At 36.0% G+C, this 20,106-nt stretch overlaps 1 protein-coding gene across 6 annotated transcripts in view; it reads right to left on the bottom strand.

The window, feature by feature from the left end:
* Positions 1–20,106, bottom strand: part of evi5b (ecotropic viral integration site 5b) — an 88,796-nt gene that overhangs the window by 61,561 nt on the left and 7,129 nt on the right. For 4 of the 6 annotated variants that reach the window (XM_015601381.3, XM_022685342.2, XM_015601383.3 and 1 more), the window contains exon 2: positions 798–863. The exons of the other annotated variants lie outside the window; for them this stretch is intronic. In XM_015601381.3, coding sequence (XP_015456867.3) covers positions 798–863 — 66 coding nt within the window. The remainder of the gene's footprint in view (positions 1–797; positions 864–20,106) is intronic. 6 annotated transcript variants of the gene reach the window in all.

Here is a 20,106-nt window from a genome sequence, read left to right as displayed (position 1 = left end):
ACAATTCCAGCCAGACACCACCGGTCACCATCATTACTAACCCACTGCACTGTCCACTGTGGATGGTAATATTAGTATTCTATTATGTAATCCCAGTACACACGACACTGTGAATGGAGGAATGTTAAATACCCGCGCATTTTATATATATATATATATATATATATATATATATATATATATATATATATATATATATATATATATATATATATATACATGCATGTGAATATGTGTGTATGTATATATGTATATAGATTTTTCCTGTCCCCCCCTTAATATGGAGTTTTTGATTTTAGTTAATATTAGTTTTGATTTGTGCTTTCCCTGGCAGTCCCTGGCTATGTATATAGTTTTAAAAACAATGAGATGATTGATGTATAATTTGATGATGAAAGTTAAAAATAAAAAATTGTTCAAAAAAGAAAAAAAAAAAAGAAAAAAAAAAAAAAGAAATGTAATGTCCCATCCATCAGACCTCACTACAACTCCCATTATCATCTGGCCTTATCATGAGCACACTGACCAGTGTTCAATCAACCTCACAAGATAACACCTCACAAGATATACAGGTGTAGGTGTTGCCAAGACATCCACTGAGGTAACATTTCATGACCAATTTACATGTAGTCCCATGACTTTTGGCATGTCAATGTAGAGTCTAATGCCAAATATAACTAACTGTTCAGTTCTGCTTTTAATACAAATTAATTCTTTAGAAAAGAGATACCCACTGAGTTGAATTCAGTTTAACAGAGATTATGGGGCAACAATCATAATCTGTGGTAATACATTACCAGAGCAGAGGAGTGGGCGGAGTTTTCACAGGCTCCTGCCTGATCCCGCATTGATACCACCAAAACCTACAGAAAGAGAAAGTGATCGGAACTGCTGCTTTACTGTGTCGGCCAGAGTGTTCACTAGATTCAACAGCTGCTTCTACTATTCAAAAAATCCCTTAGCTATATTCATACAATTATTTAATATCCCTTCTAGGCCTAAATTTCAGCAGGCTTTATTTAACAAGTTTACATTAAGACTAACTTATTCAATGGTGAAATATGTGTTGTGTGTTTTGATATTTAGTTTTACCCAATGTTTTATTTTGTTTTAGCCAAAACTTTTAATTTATGTGCATGCTAACTTTATTTAATTAAACATTTTCAAGTATACATGAATTTGTCATTTATACACCCTCCCTGATGAAATTCTGTGAGGGGGCGGGATAAGTATGCCACTGCTGAAAAATATCTTAGAGGAAACCCTGTAATAAACCAAGTTTCGTCAATATAATATATGAGGTGTTCCTTCACAAAGCCTATGAATGGCTGAGTCGTTGGCAACAGTGCCTGTGGCCTTTGCAGTATTTCATAGTGGCTGCAGGCACTTAATTCCAGCCTGTGGTGCCAATAAGGTTCAGAGTTTATCAAACAGCACACAGTGCACCACACTGTACACCTAAACGCAGCTCAATGACAAGAACAAAGCACATAAGATTAATGCAAAAAGTCAAGTTTCCTCTGAAACCAATGCTATTAGAAGAGTTTAATCTGCATTTGCTGAAGTAACTGTCTACTGTTCAGAGAACGCTTTCTACTAAATTCTGAACATTACTGTGAGGATTTGACTGCATTTAGCAAAAAACAGCTAAAGTTAGTAAAGTCATGATGTTTGACAATATGATCACCACCCCACCTAGGCCTGATAATTACATAATTAACTTATCTTAGTTCAATCATTTTTGTTGTTTCCTTCAATATTTGTTGACATATGAATGTTCATCAATATTTTAGACAGCCATGTAAAGAAGTTGTTGGCAGACCTCCCCAACTTTACAACTCATCCCATGCAAAAGTATCATTCGAAGCTCCGTCATTCCAGAGAACAGCTAGTTCTAGTTCCACTGCTCCACAGCTCAATTCTAGGGACTTTACACTAGGGCTGCACAATATATTGTTTTAGCATTATTATCACAATATACACATGCAAAAATGACAGATCACAGGAAATGCAATATTTTGTGCAATGTCATATTACATTTAAAAAAATGCAGCTTGATACACAAAGAAAAAAAAATCACAATTTTCTCGTTTTGCATGACAATATACATTTATATATATTTGGTAAGAGTTCCTGTATTAAATATTAATCTTAATATACACTGCCTGGCCTCCCCACCAAGAAAAAAGGTCACACACTCTTAATATTTGGTTGATTGCCTTTAGCTCTGATTGCAGCACTCATTCGCTGTGGCATTGTTTCTATAAGCTTTTACAATGTCACAAGATTTATTTCAATCCAGTGTTGAATTAATTTTTCACCAAGATCTTGCAGCAGCATTGATGATGGTACAGTCTGACCACTGCTTACAGTCTTCTCCAAAACATCCCAAATAATAAGGTCTGGACTAGGGCTGGACCCGAATATTCGGGTATTCGGATATTCGTTCGTTGAGTAGGTATTCGGTTTTTAATTTTGGTATTCGGATATTCGTTTTTTTTCTCCTTTCCAGAGTTCCACCTCACTCTAACCACTTCTGTTCTCGCGGGTCCCGTCAGAATATCTTGCGCGCGGGACAGAACTGAACTGTTATTGGCTGGAGCGGGAGTTTAATCCAGACGATGCGGGAGCAAATTAATAAATAGTTAAGAAAACTGTAATAATTGTAAAAAAAAACCTAAAGAAAACTCTCAACGCGCAGGATGGACCGACACACACACGCACACACCGATGGTCTTTGGACTGGGGTAAGGAAGGGGACCGCACTATTCAGCGCTGCTGTTTTAATAAATATATAAGTAAATTTGAAGCATTAAATGTAGTTTATTTAATTTATATTAGGAACGTGGGGCGGGAGCGGCAGAAATGTGTATGTGGCGGGCGGGCGCGGGATTAAAAGAAGCAATTTTTTTGCGGAGCGGTAACGAGACAGAAACGCGGGAGCGTGGAAGAGTGGGTTTAAAAATCAGTCTCGCGCAGACCTCTATTATACATGATAAAAAAAAATGCAGGCTCTTCGAAACTGATTTATATAATAAAACGTAAGGGGTAATGTGGCAACAGTAGGGGCTAAATCGGTTACAAAAGCCTGGCCTACAAAAATGATGTCTGAACGAATTTCCTCTTATCTAATATAATTTAAAATGGTTTAAAAATATAAAATAATTTCTAAGCAAACGAAATATTTAATATTGAGCTTATAGCCCAAGTGCAAAAATACAAAATCAGTAATACGGCTATGCCCTGCACAATCCTTAAACCGAAATAGACCAAGTACAATAACGTCATTAACAATGACTTTCCTCTACTCTAATATAATTTAACATGGTTTAAAAATATAAAATAATTTCTAAACAAACGAAATATTTAATATTGAGCTTATAGCCCAAGTGCAAAAATACAAAATCAGTAATATGCCCTGCACAATCCTTTAACCGAAATAGACCAAGTACAGTTTACAATGACTGTCCTCTAATATAATCAACAATGTTTAAGAATATAAAATACTTCCTGAACAAACGTTTTTTTTGTTTGTTTTTTAAGCAAATAGCCTAAGTGTGAAAACACAAACAGCAATTTACTGGGCTGGCTTGAGCAGCGGAGAAACCGTGCAGCAGCAGCCTCCTAGCCTGCTTACGCAGCGGATAAGCCGCGGTGTGGGGCAGCAGAAATTCCGGGATGAAAACACAAAGAAATCTGGGCTAAAAACACAGAAAAAATATGGGGTGAAAACACAAAAATCCGGGATAAAAACACCAAAAATCCGGGGTGAATATGTCTCGTCGGTCAGAGCAAATTGAACATTTTTCAGTGGATTAAAGGGGCCGTGATTTGCTTATTTTTTTTTTTTTACCTCTTTTTTTAAAAACGAATATTCGAATATTCGCTTCGAATCAGTGCCGAATATCCGGAGCTCAAAAAACGCTATTCGGGCCAGCCCTAGTCTGGACTCTGTGGTGAACAATCCATGTGTGAAAATGATGATCTCATGCTCCCTGAATCACTCTTTCACAATTCCAGCACCATGAATCCTGATATTGTCATCTTGGAATATGGTGGTGTGTATCATCAGGGAAGAAAATATCTATTAATGGAATAACCTGGTCTATATTCAGCATATTCAGGTAGTCAGCTGACATCATTCTTTCAGCACATACTGTTGCTGAACCTAGACCTGCAGACCAACTGACCTAACTGCAGCCCTCCCAGATCATTTACTTACCTAAATCCCGGTGGACACTTTTTTGGACCGGCTGTGTATATCACAGATAAAAATGGCTAGGTCAGTATTCAATATTGTGCGCCTCTACAGGGACTAGACATGCTGTATTTATGTGCATTTGCACATCTGTGTTGGCAATGTGTGCAGCTTAGCAAAAGTTGCAGATTGCCTTCTATTGAAAGCATGTCCACAAATATTTGGACATATAGTGCAGATGTAACTGGGCTTCTGCAGCTGACTGCAAAAACAGAGCCTGTCAGAGCTCAGCAGGGACCCACACCCACAGTCATAAATCCAGACCTGCACAGAAAAACAGGAAACAGAGGCTAACAGCTAACACAGGCTAGTTTTAGTAGCCCAACCCGAGTCTGACCTAAGGGTGCAAAATTGGGCAGGGATGTAGTGCACAGTTCTGCGTTAGCGGAGGAACCAAAACTTCCAGATTTGGATGCAGGCCTACAGCTGAGTCAAGCCATGCCGACTCGACTGATTTAACCAATCACAGTGATGGAGTGGCCTGATGGGAGTGTTTCTGTAGTGTACCAGACACTTTAGGAGCAAGTGCTGTATTCACAATTATACATAAACACAAAGCTTAGTAAAATCATTGTTCTTTTTGACAGAATGACTGAACACTACAGATTATGCTGGTGGTTCATTATTTACTGTAACTGTAGATTATTTATAAACAGAAATAAAAGGAAGCCGAGGTGAATCTGTTGCGTTCATCAGCACAACACTTAAAAAGGCAATTCACCACACAAAACATTTACATCCAAAACACACCCTTCTACATAGTACACAGAGACTCCACCCGTAACAACCACGATAGAATCTAGATACTAGTCACATGACATAATCAGGTGTGTTTTGGCAAGTAATTGGCAACATACGCATTGGATACGCATTGTAATACAGGGGTTACAATACAATATATCATACAGTGATTATAAAAAACATTTTAGAAAACTGTCTGAGTATAAGAACCATCACATCTATAAACTCTGAATGAAAAAAAAGAAAAGTTTACTTTTATCCAATCAGAACCAAGGGATCTACTAAACTATCTAGTGGGAAGACCTTAAACACAACAACACGTAATAAACCAATGTCTGACACCAATCTTTACATCTAAACTAATAATTAAAAGGCACTACTACTCATCATGGAATTTGAAGAAAAAACAAACAAATAAAAAAACGTAGAGGAAAAACTGCCAGAGCAACTGCAAAAACAGGATTTCTTTGCACGGCAGCGACAAACAATACGAGGTAGGGGGAGTGAGTAAAATAATACGAAATCAAATGTCAAATGTTTCTATACAAATGAGCAATATAAAATGTCTAGAACATCCTTCAAGTATCTAAACTTACTCTAAAAATAAAAGAATTTAAACAAAAAACTAAAATAAACAAAAACAAAAAATGAGTATGCACTGTACAATACACATCTTAAGTTTGGAGGCATGCTTTATGTCACAAAAAAACACTACAAACAAACAGGCTAGAGCTTAGATCTGGCTCAAAAAATTTAGCCCAGCCCAACCCGACCCGACCCAATCCGACCCACCCTATAAACTGTTTTTGTAAAACCCCGGACCAGATTTAAACAAGACATTTTTTAGTAAGTACAACGTTAAAACTGAGCTTTTTAAAAATCGCTTTCGGGCTATTTGAATGAGCAAAATCTGTTCAGTATAATGTAAAAGACCTATTATTTAAGAAAAATGTTTATTAATAACCGATCTCTCCACTCTCATATAATTACCAATGTTTAAGAATACAAAACATATACAAAAAATAACTTTTTTTATAGACTTAGTGCAAAACACATAAAACAACAATCAGGTCACGCACTGCACACTCATTAAATTGAAACAGACCAAGAACAATAACATTGTTCTAACAGTTTTAACTGAAATACAGAATAAATCAACTGTAAACATTCAGGCACTATAAAAAAGCAAAACAAGCTAATAGAGGAACTGCAGAGTTTTTGTGGGCATTGGGTCCACACAGAGATCAGACTCCGGCTGGAGAAGGATAAATATAACCTGCATCAGTCTGACACCCCACTTCAGTCCCAGTGAGGGAGAAACTCAGACTGCTGACTCAGCGTTATTACTGTAACCTCATGCCAGATGAAGTGTGGGGGGGATCTTTTGGCTGAAACACTGACATTAAAAGCCCCACCCCCAACCCCCAACTGTTTGTTATGGAGTCTGTTCCAGCTGTCCAAATAGTCTACATGAGGAAGAGCTGCTGCCTGAGAATACAGAACACCCAACACCCAGCAGATCAATACGCACACAGGAGAGTCTTCAGAGAGCCGTCCAGCTAACCATACACCACACACAGACCCGCACAAAGACATAACGGCACTCCAGAGGTCACCTCCTAAAGCGAACACTAATGCTAATAATGCTACACGCCGAAAATATAATGCGCTTTATTTTCACCAATTTTGTTTTATTTTTTTTGTGTCACGTTTGTAATAGAAATGTCAGGTGATTAAAAATAGTCTAATTAATGACATGCTCCGTAATTAATTAGTCCAAATTAATCACATGCAATCAGATTAATCATCAAAATATTTTTAACTGTTCAATTTAACAGAATTTTGCATGAGGAGCAAATGAATGAATGGATAACTGTAGGGCTGGGCGATATGGAAAAAAATCTTATTACGATATAGTTTTTCATATCAGCCGATATCGATATGTATCACGATATAAATCAAATCACTTTCTGTTACACTTAAAGGTTTCTATTTTTACTCAGAAGTGACAGAATAAGGGAGTTATGGACAAAATCACTAGCAGGCTCAGAGCCTTGTGGACAGACACTAGGATGTTAACATCTTGCCAGGTGGGTACAGCTTTTAAATTAATTTTAAAAAGGGGACAAATATATAAACTAAAAAATATGTAAGACCCTTTACATTATATGTCTGTTTAATTTAAATTGCAATAACACTTTATTTATTTTTATAAAATTATATTTAATCAAAAGATCATTCCCCTCCCTGCAGGCAACTACATAAAGCAAAATACAAGAGTATATCACAGTGTTCATTTTGACAGGTGATTTTGATACAGTCTTAGTCTTTTCACTAAAATGTATAATAGTTTTAGTTACATTTTAGTCTATCGGATATTATTAGTTTTAGTCAGATTTCAGTCTAGTTTAATTTTGGTCATATAAAAAGTATGTATTACATATGTTTTACTGTTTTTCTATTTTCTATTTGTTGTAATTTTAGATAATTTACTGCTTATGTTTTTTTTTTAATAAGAGCCTTTAGTTTTTTTTTCATTTAAATTAAGCTAACATTTAAATATTTAAAAAAAAAAGTGGCCTATAATGGAGGTGGGAGGAATAAAGTCAAGTTTCTGAAATGATCCACTTCTACTGCAGTACAGATTTATACTAACATTACTGGCTTTCAGTAGACTAGACTTACATTACTTAAGTGTATTTAAAACTCCAGTTCAGTAACAGCAATGTTTAGCTCAGTTCAAATACAGCTAGACAGATTATATAATCTTCTGTATTTAGTAAAATATCCAGCATAACAGACTCTCTATCTGTTAAAAACTATAAAACACAAAGACAGAGGAGAATGCTGCCCTCAGGGTTTTCTAACAGAAACAGTGAGAGTTAGGAAAAAAGATGGAAAGTGCTTCCTTTCTGTGTGTTTATATACTAACTAGAGGCCGACCGATCGATCGGCCAGCCGATTTAATCGGCCGATTTTTGTTATTTTTTTATCAATCGGCATCGGCCGATTTTCTTATTTGGCCGCGCCGATTTTAATCCGGCACATCTGCGGGCAGCTACTTGGAACGCAGCGCAAGGTTTCAAGAGTGAGCAAGACTTTCAACGGGTAAGGCATCCATTTTTACAATCCAGTGTCCCAAAGTCTATATTTTCTCTCATGATTAGTAATCTGTGATGTTGCTTCATTTACTGAAAAAGAATAGAATTTCAACTGCATCGGTGTTGTAGCATTTCTCTCCAAACGAAACTATGCTTAGCGTTGATGGCAGGAGTGCATTTGGAATGCGCCCTGACTATGCAAGGCAAGCCCTATCTATAAGCTCTAGTATAAAATAACTGACGTCTCTTCTTCAGAAACGAAAATCTAAGTAAATAAAATCAAATTAACACTTGATATTTTCAGTATTTAAATTATTTTTAGACGAAATGAAAAAGGGCAGGACTAAAACTGTTTAAGGATATTCGCAGCATCAGCTGTGCTGAAATAATAATTACTGGTTAGTCAGGATTATTAGAGGACTGTACTTCTCCTTATATATAAACAGTGTTGGGCACGTTACTTTGAAAAAGTAATTAGTTATAGTTACTCGTTACTTCTCCAAAAAAGTAACTGAGTTACTAATGGAGTTACTCCACTATAAAAGTAATTAATTACCAGTAAAAGTAACTATGCGTTACTTTTTTATTATTCGCCCGTCAAAAAAAGGAAATCAATTATGCATTTACTATTATTATTAAAAAAATAACAAACGAAAATAAACCCAAAATGTTGACAAAAATATAATCTAACGAATTTCAAAAAAATAAAACGAAATTCTCCACACAACCAAAGAAAATTACTAAAACTTGTAATACTGAAAAAAGCGGAAAAACGCGTCTGGGGATGAAATTTAACAAACCAAGCCACACTCAAAAGAAATATGTATATATAAAACAAAATAATGGACAAAAACAACAATTTAATGCCCGTTAAAATGGTATTAATATAACAGCTTCACCAAAAGAGAATAGAGCTTAGATCCTGCCCAAAAAATCCGACCCAGCCGGAGCCCGTGCACATTCTGCCCAAGCCCGAACCATAAACTGTCATTATGAGCCTGACCCGATCCGCCCCATAAACTGTCTGTTTTCGGGCTGATTGAATGAGCGAAATATAATCAGAATTATGTTAATTAACACTGTAACATAGAAGCATAGAACTATTATTTAATTTAAATGATTTTTAAGAACAGCTACACACAGTGCTGCAAGTCAAACGCGGAGGCGTTCACGTGCGCCCAGAGCTACGTGATTACAGTTTTCATTTTTATTATAGTTTAATTTTATATTGTTTTTATTTTTTCTGTTCATTTTAGGGTGGGCTTGCTAGCGCGAGCGCTTTACACAAGAACTAACGGACCACGAGGTGCCGCGCGCTCGGCACAACAACTGCCGCTGTACAACTCCGCTGTACAACAGCGCTTATAAATAAATTAAACACAAAAATTAGGGTATTCTATCAGTAATTTCAGTTCGTTTTAGTTAGTTTTATAAACACAAAATACAGTTCGAGATAGTTATGTTTTTCCTTTTAATTACCGTTTTTATTAGATTCAGTTTACATAAATGTTTTTTCACTTTCAGTCTTCGCTATTTCGTTCGCTTTAGTGAACAATAATAATTGGTTACTTAGCAACATTGTGATTATCACACCAGAGCTTTATATAAAATAAAAATAGGAGCCTGATTTCGGGTCGGTCCTCAGGTCAGGTGGGATTCGGGCAGAGAATCTAAGCTCTAAAATAGAAAGCAGCAGCACCACAAAAACCGGAGCAGCTAAAAAGAGCTTAACGTCCTTAATTCGGAACTTGGGTTGTCCACGGTAATCACTGAATTGATTAGAGCAGGCAAATCGTCACAATTGTGCCTCACTTCACCACGCCAAACCACAGGCCCAGCGGCCAGAAGCTCAAGTTCACCGGACAGAGGAGGGGTTAACCAGGGCAAAGCGAAATAAAAAAAAAAAAGTTCATAGAGCTGCTAAAGTAACGTGCAGTAACGGGGTGTCGGAAATGGTAACGGCGTTATAGTTACAGTCATAGTAATTAGTTAGATTACTCGTTACTGAAAAAAAGTAACGGCGTTAGTAACCGGCGTTAGTGCCGCCTCCTGCTGTTCTGCTGTAAAACTCACCCGTTTAAAGCGGTTTGCGCTGTTAGATATTAAATGAAACGATGAGCAGAATTTTCTGTTTTGTCGGGTTCTACTTTAGAACCCCCTCCAGACTTTTCTGATAAAAGCTCATTTTATCCTGAACCTATAAAGTCCGCGCTCTTCAGCTTTCTCAACTCATTTTCCGCTCACGCACCAAACCTCCAGTACAGCTGATGAGACGCGTTTCTCTGGCTAAGGAGCTCATTTGAAGAAGAAAAAAAAAACAGATAAAGCTATATTTAAATTACAGCACCTGTCTGTTTTTGCATTATTTAAAATTTTATTCTTAATTTAAACGTCACCCATTTTTGTAAAATAATAGCTGCAGCCCTAATGTGAACATTTTATAACATTGTCCTCCCATGTCCATTCGTTTTCAACTGCATGGAGTTGAAGAAGAAATGAGCTTTGCCGTTTTGGAGTAACTATCTAAAGTTGTCACATTATGGAAGTCTTCTTGCACTCTGTTAAACATATTAAAATGAATAATTAATAGACTAACAGACTGCAACAAGTCATACATTTGTTAATTAGTAGGCCCCTACAGTAAATTTTATATAATAGCCAACATAATATTTCTACTATAAACATGAATATATAGTGTATATAGAACATATGTTATATAATGAATAAAATAAAATGTTATGGATAATACAATCTAAATAAAATTAATATTTTTTTTATTAACATATAGTGATATAGTAACATTAAAGTCACTATAAAATGCTAACCTTATTTTCAATAAATTGTGTGAAGTTTACAACTGTTGTGCCTCCTCTTACTAGTATGATTTTAAGCATGCCAAATAAATATAATACGATAGCATATCGGCCCTAAAAATCGGCAGGTCACATCGGCCATCGGCTGACTCTGACCACTAATGATCGGTATCGGCATCGGCCTTAGAAAAACCCATATCGGTCGGTCTCTAATACTAACCCCTCACTCGTGCTGAAGTTAACCTTAATTTACACGAAACGTGGATTAACACGGCTAACGTGCGTTACCCATTAGTTTATTAGAATGTAAAAAGCAGTGAAAGCATCTTAGCTAATGATGACAGATTGCACAGATCCCTTTTACACCTAAACATCGCTAACTTTAAACTGGAGACAAGCTAATCTAACTAGCAGCAAACAGAGCAGCGTTTACCTGCCTTCAGAAATCTGAACAAGCTCACCTCTCTAAATATCTTGGAGACGCATGCCTCATATTTAAAAGGTGAGTTTTCCAGTGTAGCGCCGCTGAATAGTATAAATGAAGTTTATCCAGTAAATGGGAGAGAAGGAGCCGCTATGTGAGGAGTTCAGAGTGGAGGGGCTCGGGGGGTGGGGCGGAGGGGGATGGTGGAGAGGGGAGGGGAGGGGTTGTACTGGGCTGAGCAGCAGTTCAGCGTGCTGCCTGATCTCGTGCTGCGCCTTTTCACAACGCTACTTAAACGGGAAATAGAAAATTTAGTTTATCGAATTTCTCGCCCCGACTTATCGCGATATATAGTTTCCTCGATAACTATCGATATCGTTTTATCGCCCAGCACTAGATAACTGGTACAGATTTAAAAGCTCCCTGTATTGAAAATAATGTATATCTCTTACAACTTTAGACCAGTTTATCATAGCAGCATACTTATTTACCTAAAAATTACATAAGTTATTTTCAGGAGACTCTAGAATACTCAAATACGTCTTAAAGATTAACTTTGCTTTTTTACATTAATAGATGAAATATGTTGTTCTGTAATAATGAAATACAGCAGCCTTGATATTTGCTTCAAAATGAGATGCAAACATAAACTAAATAAAACATTTTGACCAATTATTAAACAAAAGTCAACCCTAGTCCAAATAAAATACATAAATGGAAGATTTTTTTTACTCAAAATTATAACAAGTTTTAGTATATAACTTTTTATTTATAATTTTTGCCTCATATACTTTTATTATGAAGCACAAAATGGTGTAATAGCCCTTCAAATAACTGGATTAATGGTGTTAACTGATGTTTCGATAACAGATGGATGGTGCTGTGCTGGTTAGATTATTATTTTCTCTGGTTTGATATGATATGTGGATTATGGCTGTAGTTCACTCCAGTCTTTAGTTGTTCACCATAGAACAGCTTCAGAGCAGCTTGCGTCTCAATGCGTGTAACCGTGCGTCCACACCGAAAGCGACGCGAGCGACAAAGCAGCCGGAAGTCATTCATTTTCAATGAGAGCGAGCGACACTGGGCGACAGGCAGCGACGCGGCGCGACGCGATGCGAAGCGGGCGGTTTGAGCGACGCGAGAGAGTTGACCAGAACTTAACTTTATGCAAATGAGCAGCGACGCGCGGCGGCGACTACCAATCAGAAACAGATTCTCATATGTCCGGCCTGAAATCGCTGCTCTGATTTTCAGTTCCTACTGAAGATTTATTCCGCCAGCAAAACGGAGAGAACAGAACTGAACTGAGCTGATCTGAGGTAAAATACTCAACTTCACCAGCGGCTACCCCACTATAGTACTATCCTTACAGAATTACCTTATTTAATAGAAAACTATATATTAAACTGAGGAAATTATTTATAAATTAACAGAACGATTTATGACAACTAAGGGAATATTTTTTAAATTAACAGAACCTTTTATTGAAACAAAGGGAATTATTTATTAAAGTTAACATAATGATTTATTACAACTGAAGAAAGTAATTAATACATTTAACGTAACAATTTGTTCAAACTGAGGTATGGAATTTGAAACGATTTAGGTAAAATTGAGGGAATTATTCATTACATTTTACAGAAAGATTTATTCAAACTGAGGGAATTATTTATTAAATTAAGAGAAAGACTGTTTATTAAATCAAGAGGATGATTTAATATATTTAAGTAAACATATTAATTACAAGAATTTATTTTAGACATTAAGTTAACAATATTTGAAATTATGGACAAATTAAGAGAATGATTTACTACATTAAGGAAAATAATGTATTATATTTAAGTAAACCCATTTATTGTAATATGAAATAATTATGTTAAATAATTGTACTTAAAAATAGTTATAAAAGTTTTTAATGTTTAGGAACTGTGTAGAGAGGCTGAACCCTTGTTTCTGTATGTGCCGTATTTGGAAAACGCCCACCAGCGACAGCTGGTTCTGAGTGAGACACGCCCACAAGCGACTCATCGCCTGTTGGACAGGCGACACAGAGCGATTTTATCGCGTTCGGTGTGAACGTACAGTAACAGACAAATTCAGCAGTAAGAATGGGAGGGTGCTTGTATGCTAACTGTTTTCTGAGATTAATTAATCGCTGATGTTTGATATTAGAATGGTGTTATTGTAATGGTCCGATATGGTAAGTTCTGCTGTTTGATATGATGTGTATGATGTCATTACATTACTGCATGATATAAAAACAATGAATAATAACAATAATAATACATTTAGTTTGTAATGCACTTTACATTTCGAAGAAATCTCAAAGCGAGCGTTTATTTATTAAGGCTTTGGAACGACACAGACACACTGAGAACATTTTCACAAGCTTTTGGATAACTCTGTGGTTGTAGCCTGCTGCCATACTACTACTGATCTATACCTTCTCTGATTACATAACTTCACTGTTCTGTCCTGCTCTGATTACAGACTTTTAATTATTATTGTTGTTTCTGGTGGAGCCCTGGTAACATGCCTGTTTCACTAAAATTCTGTCTAAGAATTTTAACACATCCTTTTTTTACACCATTTTATTTCCTTCCTTTCTGTTCTCTCTCACTATTTCTCTCTTCTTCACATGTATTGAGATGCACCTGTTCTTCCTGTTGTGTCCTGATGTTGCCTGATGTTACTGATTTCTCCTAAGGTTTCCTCTCCTTGATGTGAGGGACTTTTTCCTGGCCACTGTTAGCACTTTCACTGTGGTGCTTAATCATAAGAGGCTTGGACCCATATCTCTGTAAAGTTGCTTTGTGGCAGATTTTGTTGTGAAAAGTTATATCACTGTTCAATCAGAACCCACTTCTTAACTTGGGGATGGAGCTAAGAAAACAGTTAGAGTAAAACTCAATAGAGCAAGAGTCACGTTAAAAAAAATTAAAATACATACAGACATACAGACTAGTGCTGGGCGAAAAGGGAAAAATCATATATCACAATATGGAATTTTTAATATCACGATAACGATATATACCACATTTAAGTATGTTTTTAGTTATTCTTCGAAAATATGACAAAATAATATCATTGCTTACTTTTTCCAACTTTATTTCAAAGTGACATTAAACCCAACTTTCACAAATGAGAATTACTACCTTTTAGTGCAGCAATATATATGTATCAAATGAAAACAGATGAGGTAGATGCAGTAGCTATTTTTTTTTAAAGAACAATGAGTCTCCATTGTTCAGCTCTCATGAGTTTAATTATGTAAAGCATGTCGCAAACCGGCATGTCCTTGCATGTCCGTCAGATATCGTAAAGCAGCATCATGTCGCAAAATCACATTATGAAGCTTTTTTTGCAAAGATTACTTTATTATCACTTATATAATTCGGATTTATGCCAATACATTTCATTGTAGCCTACTTTATATATTTGCATGAATAATTGATTAAATTACTGTAGCAACATACATACATAAATATACACCCCCACGCGGACCCAGGTTCAAATAGCTTTCACACCTGGCACAGTCTGCACTTTTTTTCTACAAAAAAATGTCAATTGTCTGGAGAGTTTTCGCTTTGGAAACATTGAACAGCAGAACGTCTATATGAAATATTTGTAAATTCTGTGCCCGACAGGTGAACAGATTAAGACCAGCAATCTGTTAGCCTAGCTAGCACTGAACCGACAACTGCATTCTGGTGTTGTGAGGGTATTAACTACAGACTGGAGTAAACTATAGTCATAATCCACATATCCTATAAACCAGATGATCTACAAACACTAACCAGCACAAACACACCCATCTGTAGTTAAAAACAGCTATTAGTTTACTTCGGAAATAAAGTTAGCATCGCCAGTTAGCCATTTCTATTAACGTCTGCAGTTTGTTAGCCAACCATTAGGCTAACAGCTGCATTCTGGCATTGCAAATGTAATAATTACCTTTCTTAAGTGAACTATAGACATAATCCATATCAAATATATAATCCATAATCCACTCTAACCAGCACTAAGAAATCAATCTGTTATTAAAAACAGGGATTAATTCAGCTTAGAAATACAGCTAGCATCACTGGTCCACTATGCTACATGTCAAAATAAAAGTCTCCTGTGCAACCAGTGGCCTCTATTTAATATTTAACTTTTTAAAATATTTAATAAAAATTTAAATATGTAATTTGAAAGAAAACTATTTTGTGTTTGTATATAAAGTGTGTAAAATAAATTACTTTGGAACACACTTTAAATGCAGGTGTGTATACTCTTCAAATAGCTGTGTGGTCTGTTTTATCCTCATTTTGTAACCTTAATCATAATACCAATAATAAACTAAAATAACCCTTGTATAGGTATTTGTATTGGTATCAACTGTTTTATATCAGAATCAGATTGGATCTGAAAAAAGTAGATCACACCTGTTAAGCAGTTTACCTTTGCAATGCAATTTAATTCCAAAACATAATGTACATAAGGTCATTAGTAGGGAAATGGTTTAGTTTGCGGTAGGATGCTGGAGTACAGTCTTGTGCAATCACTGTCTACACCAACATCCAATTCTGCCTAGAGAAAGATCGGCATAAACAGTATCAGTGCCATACGCCACTGTTCATTTCACCCAGCCCAACATGCAGCCCTTATAAGCTGCATTTGCTTAAAACAGAGGTTATTAGAGCTTCACAAAAGAAAAAAAACAAAACATAGTGCATGAGATGGCACTTTAAGAAAGAGACAACTTTAGCAACTCGACACCCAGCTAAATTAATCAATACTACACTCACATTACTGATCTAACAACAGAGGGAATACAAGGAGCTAATGTTCAGATTTGTGTTTCTTTAGAAAACAGGGAACAATAACATAAAATGAAATTAAATTAAATGAATTAAACAAACAAACAAATAAATAAATAAAAAACATTGGCACGCAGTCATCTGCTCAATGGCTGACCAATATACATAATATTAACCAACAAACCACACAAACAAAATAAACCTTCTCCTGTGAGCTGCACGCATCCAAACTCATCATTGCCAAAAATGTTTGTGAACTTGCTATTTTAATTAATTTAGAAAACACTAAGTATTCATTACTGGCTAGCTCCATTAGCCTCACTGCTACATATGTGTATACATGGACTAAGAAATCTGTTTACCAAGCTAAAATTGTGGTTCTCTTCATCATATTTCTTTGTCTGGTTTCTAGACCTCAGCCCAAAATAAGAAACGCAATTATGATGTTTATAGAACTCATTCTGATAAAATCTGGTGAAAATTCCTGTTTTTGTTGTTATTATTATATTTTTCATATAGCTTTACATTGGGGGTATGGAAAACAAAATTATTTAGCAGGAAGTGGCAAAAAAAGACTTTTGTGATTTGTTTGTATAATTGTCAGATAAATCATCATCTCAGCAGCACAAAATGATTATTAAAAAAATTAAATAATACGGTAATTATGACTGGGCTATATAGTAATATACATTCATATAGTTAAACACTTTTTCCCTCCAGCATGGTGCCTCAATAGTTTAAACAATTTTTTTAAACATTAGTGAACAGAACAGTAAGATTTCTGATATTCTGAGGAGTGCTAGGCTCTCTTGTGAGGTCCAGATGGCCAGCTAGCTGATTCTGTATGCCGGGCCTCTGATTTACAACCGGACTTATTGTTCTGGAGAGAGTGGGCTCGACACCCTGCTGCCATCCATAAGCGCATCCAGTGTTCTGACCCAGCGTACAGAACCCTCCTCACAGGTGGCGTCTGAACGGGAGGAGATAGAGAGAGCTTCTTCTAATTGGTCGGTTGGGGGGGGGCTGGAATACGAAATGAGGTGGGGTGGGGGCGTGAACAAAAACCCGGTCAGTGAATGGACTGAGACCAGCTCGGCCATTTCCTCTGTGAGTAACAGTGAGAGACAGAACTGTAATAAGGATGAATCTGAAATTTACATTCAGTACTGAATCAGATCTGGAATTAAGAGTTCTTAACTGTATTTTTTACCAGTAACCAGTCAACATTAGGCTTGTCACAATAACACATGTTAGGACGATATATTGTCCCAGACTTTATTGCAATATTATATTATAAAACGATAATATTGTCATTTTAAATGGGCAATAGAAAATGCTTTTTTCCTGCATCTGGGCTCCCATAGGAGCTTTAAGACAGTGTGCCACAGTAATAAAATACTAGCATAATACTATTACACCATTTTACAGTTTTTTACAACTTTTTATTAAGAGCAGACATTGGGCTTCTAATATAAAAATATTTTAAAGTCCTAAATAACAAATAAATAAAGTAAACTGCACTAAATATTAAACAACATAAAGTAACAACATATAGAATAAAGTAACATTTACTATTTCAACTTTTTTTTTGTTCTGCAAAGACCCTTGCAGATTCCTTTTTCTGATTATATATGTATATGCTATTAACACAAATTAGCATCCAAAGACACAAGTGTTCATATAATCAAAAACACAGATGGTTCAGCAGACCAGAGCTCTTGCTATAAATGTATTTTTTAATGTAACTGTCATATAAATATATGATAGCTGGTTGTGCTTTAAATAAGATCTCAGTTTTGTTTCCAATGATGAAACAAAGTCAACATACCGACTGATTCGCGTTGATTGTTCTCCTCCCTCATTTGGCTTAAAGCCAAAATACTCCCACACAGGAGCCGTAAATCCATCCGGACTTCTAAAAAACCTTCTTAACCTTCTCTATAGCGGTTTAGTTTACATAAAGTCCTATTAGCCGCGAATACGTTCGCAAGCTACTGTTCGTTCCACTGTGTGCGCGCATGCGTGTAGACGCTGCCACTATACTCGCATCCTAACCGATAGATGTCGCTTACTTATCGACTTATCGTTACTGCGTCTGTAACGATAAGTCGATAACATAGTCCTAGTCACCATTTCTATTTCTCTTCAAGTGCATTTCCTAACTAACCTGGACAACATCTTCACCTTTTTAGCCCTCTAACCCTCACCTGGCATTAGGCATGGTGTCAATAGCCTTTATTTAGCCTATATTTATTTATCTGCTCCAGACAAGACAGGCTGTGTGTGGACATTTGCAGATCTGTGTTAGCAGTGGGTGCAACTTAGCACTATAAAGTAAAGAAACTATCTGATTGCAGGGCTAGAAAATTATTCAATATAAACAATACACATCACATATTACATACAGCTCTGGATATAAATATATAAATATTGTCATTTAGAGCATTTATTTGCAGAAAATGAGAAATTGTTCAAATAATAAAAAAGGAACAGTGCTTTCAAACCTTAAATAATGCAAAGAAAACAAGTTCATATTCGTTATAAACAACAATGCTTCAAAAATCAATATTTGGTGGAATAAGCACAGCTTTCATGCATCTTGCCATGCTCTCCAAAAGTCACTGCTTTTGGGTGACCTTATTCCACTCCTGAGACAAAAAATCAAGCAGTTTAGCTTTGTTTGATGGCTTGTGACCAGCTCACATCTTACATTACATTCAGAGGTTTTTCAGAGGTTTTACAATGGGGTTCAGTTCAGGAGATTGACTGTAAATTTATTTGAATGTCAGTCAGCAACTGCAGGATGACATCAAGAGACTTATAAAAAGAATGGCAAACGGCAGCTGGGGTGAAGTGCATAGAAAGAACAGTTTAAAACAATCTATTAGAGACAGCACCTTCTTTAATGAGAAGCAAAGAAGAGCCAGGATGAAATTTGCAAAAGATCATAAGAACTGGACCATAGAGGACTGAAGTAAGGTCATCTTCTCTGATGAGTCAGCTTTTCGGTTTTGCTCAACACCTGGTCATCACATGTTTAGATGGAGGTGCAATTGCACCCACTGTCAATTTGGTGGAAGATTGGTGATGATCTGCGGATGCTTTAGCAAGGCTGTAATAGGGCAGTTTGGTCTTTGTGAATGACACTTGAATCGTAGTTACAAGGTTATGCTGGGGAAAAAAAGTGCTTCCTTCTGCTCTGGGTCACACAAACAGTGTGAAAGACTGGTGGAGAGCATGCCAAGACAGATCTGTGAATACAAATCTGAGTTATCCTACCAATTATTGATTCTGAGCTCTTCCTTAAAAGCTTTGCATCTTTTTCATTAATTTGACCATTTCTCATTTTCTGCAAGTAAATGCTCTAAATTAAAATATTTTTACTTGTAATTCGGAAGCAATGTTGGCAGTTGTTTATAGAATAAAACTACAATGTTCATTTTACTTAAACATATACCTATAAATAGCTAAATCAGAGAAATTAGATTATTTTGAGGAGGTCTCATTTTTTTCCAGAGCTGTATATAATGTCATATGATTTTAAAAACATATATTTCTAATATTTTAGTGTAAATTATTTACTGACAGTCATTTTTTTGTTTGATTGAGAGTTCTCACAGTCAAAGTTTTTCCACAGCTTTTATCGTATAACATATTTCATTAGGCATGTCATGTCATAGTTTAAACTGGGGATGCACCAGAAGTCTGAGCCAGTTCTGATATTACACATTTATAGCTTACAAAAGGATTAGACAACCTAGTATAACTTCACAATCAAAATACTTAAACTTGAGTAAAAAAAAAAAAAAAAAAAGTCAACAAGCTAAATACAGTATATACAGTACTCTCAGTCAGCTGGAGCTCTGGACATTGACTGTGTGTTCATGTTTATAGATAACACTGTACAGTGCACGAAACCACATCAGCCAGTCTCAGATAACAGTTCAACTCAAACTGCTCTTTG

The sequence above is a fragment of the Astyanax mexicanus genome, chromosome 5, assembly GCF_023375975.1.
Source record: "Astyanax mexicanus isolate ESR-SI-001 chromosome 5, AstMex3_surface, whole genome shotgun sequence".
In the NCBI taxonomy this organism is placed as follows: Eukaryota; Metazoa; Chordata; class Actinopteri; order Characiformes; family Acestrorhamphidae; genus Astyanax; species Astyanax mexicanus.
The sequence above is the reverse complement of the archived record's forward strand: the minus strand, read 5'-3'. Positions and strand labels throughout refer to the sequence as shown.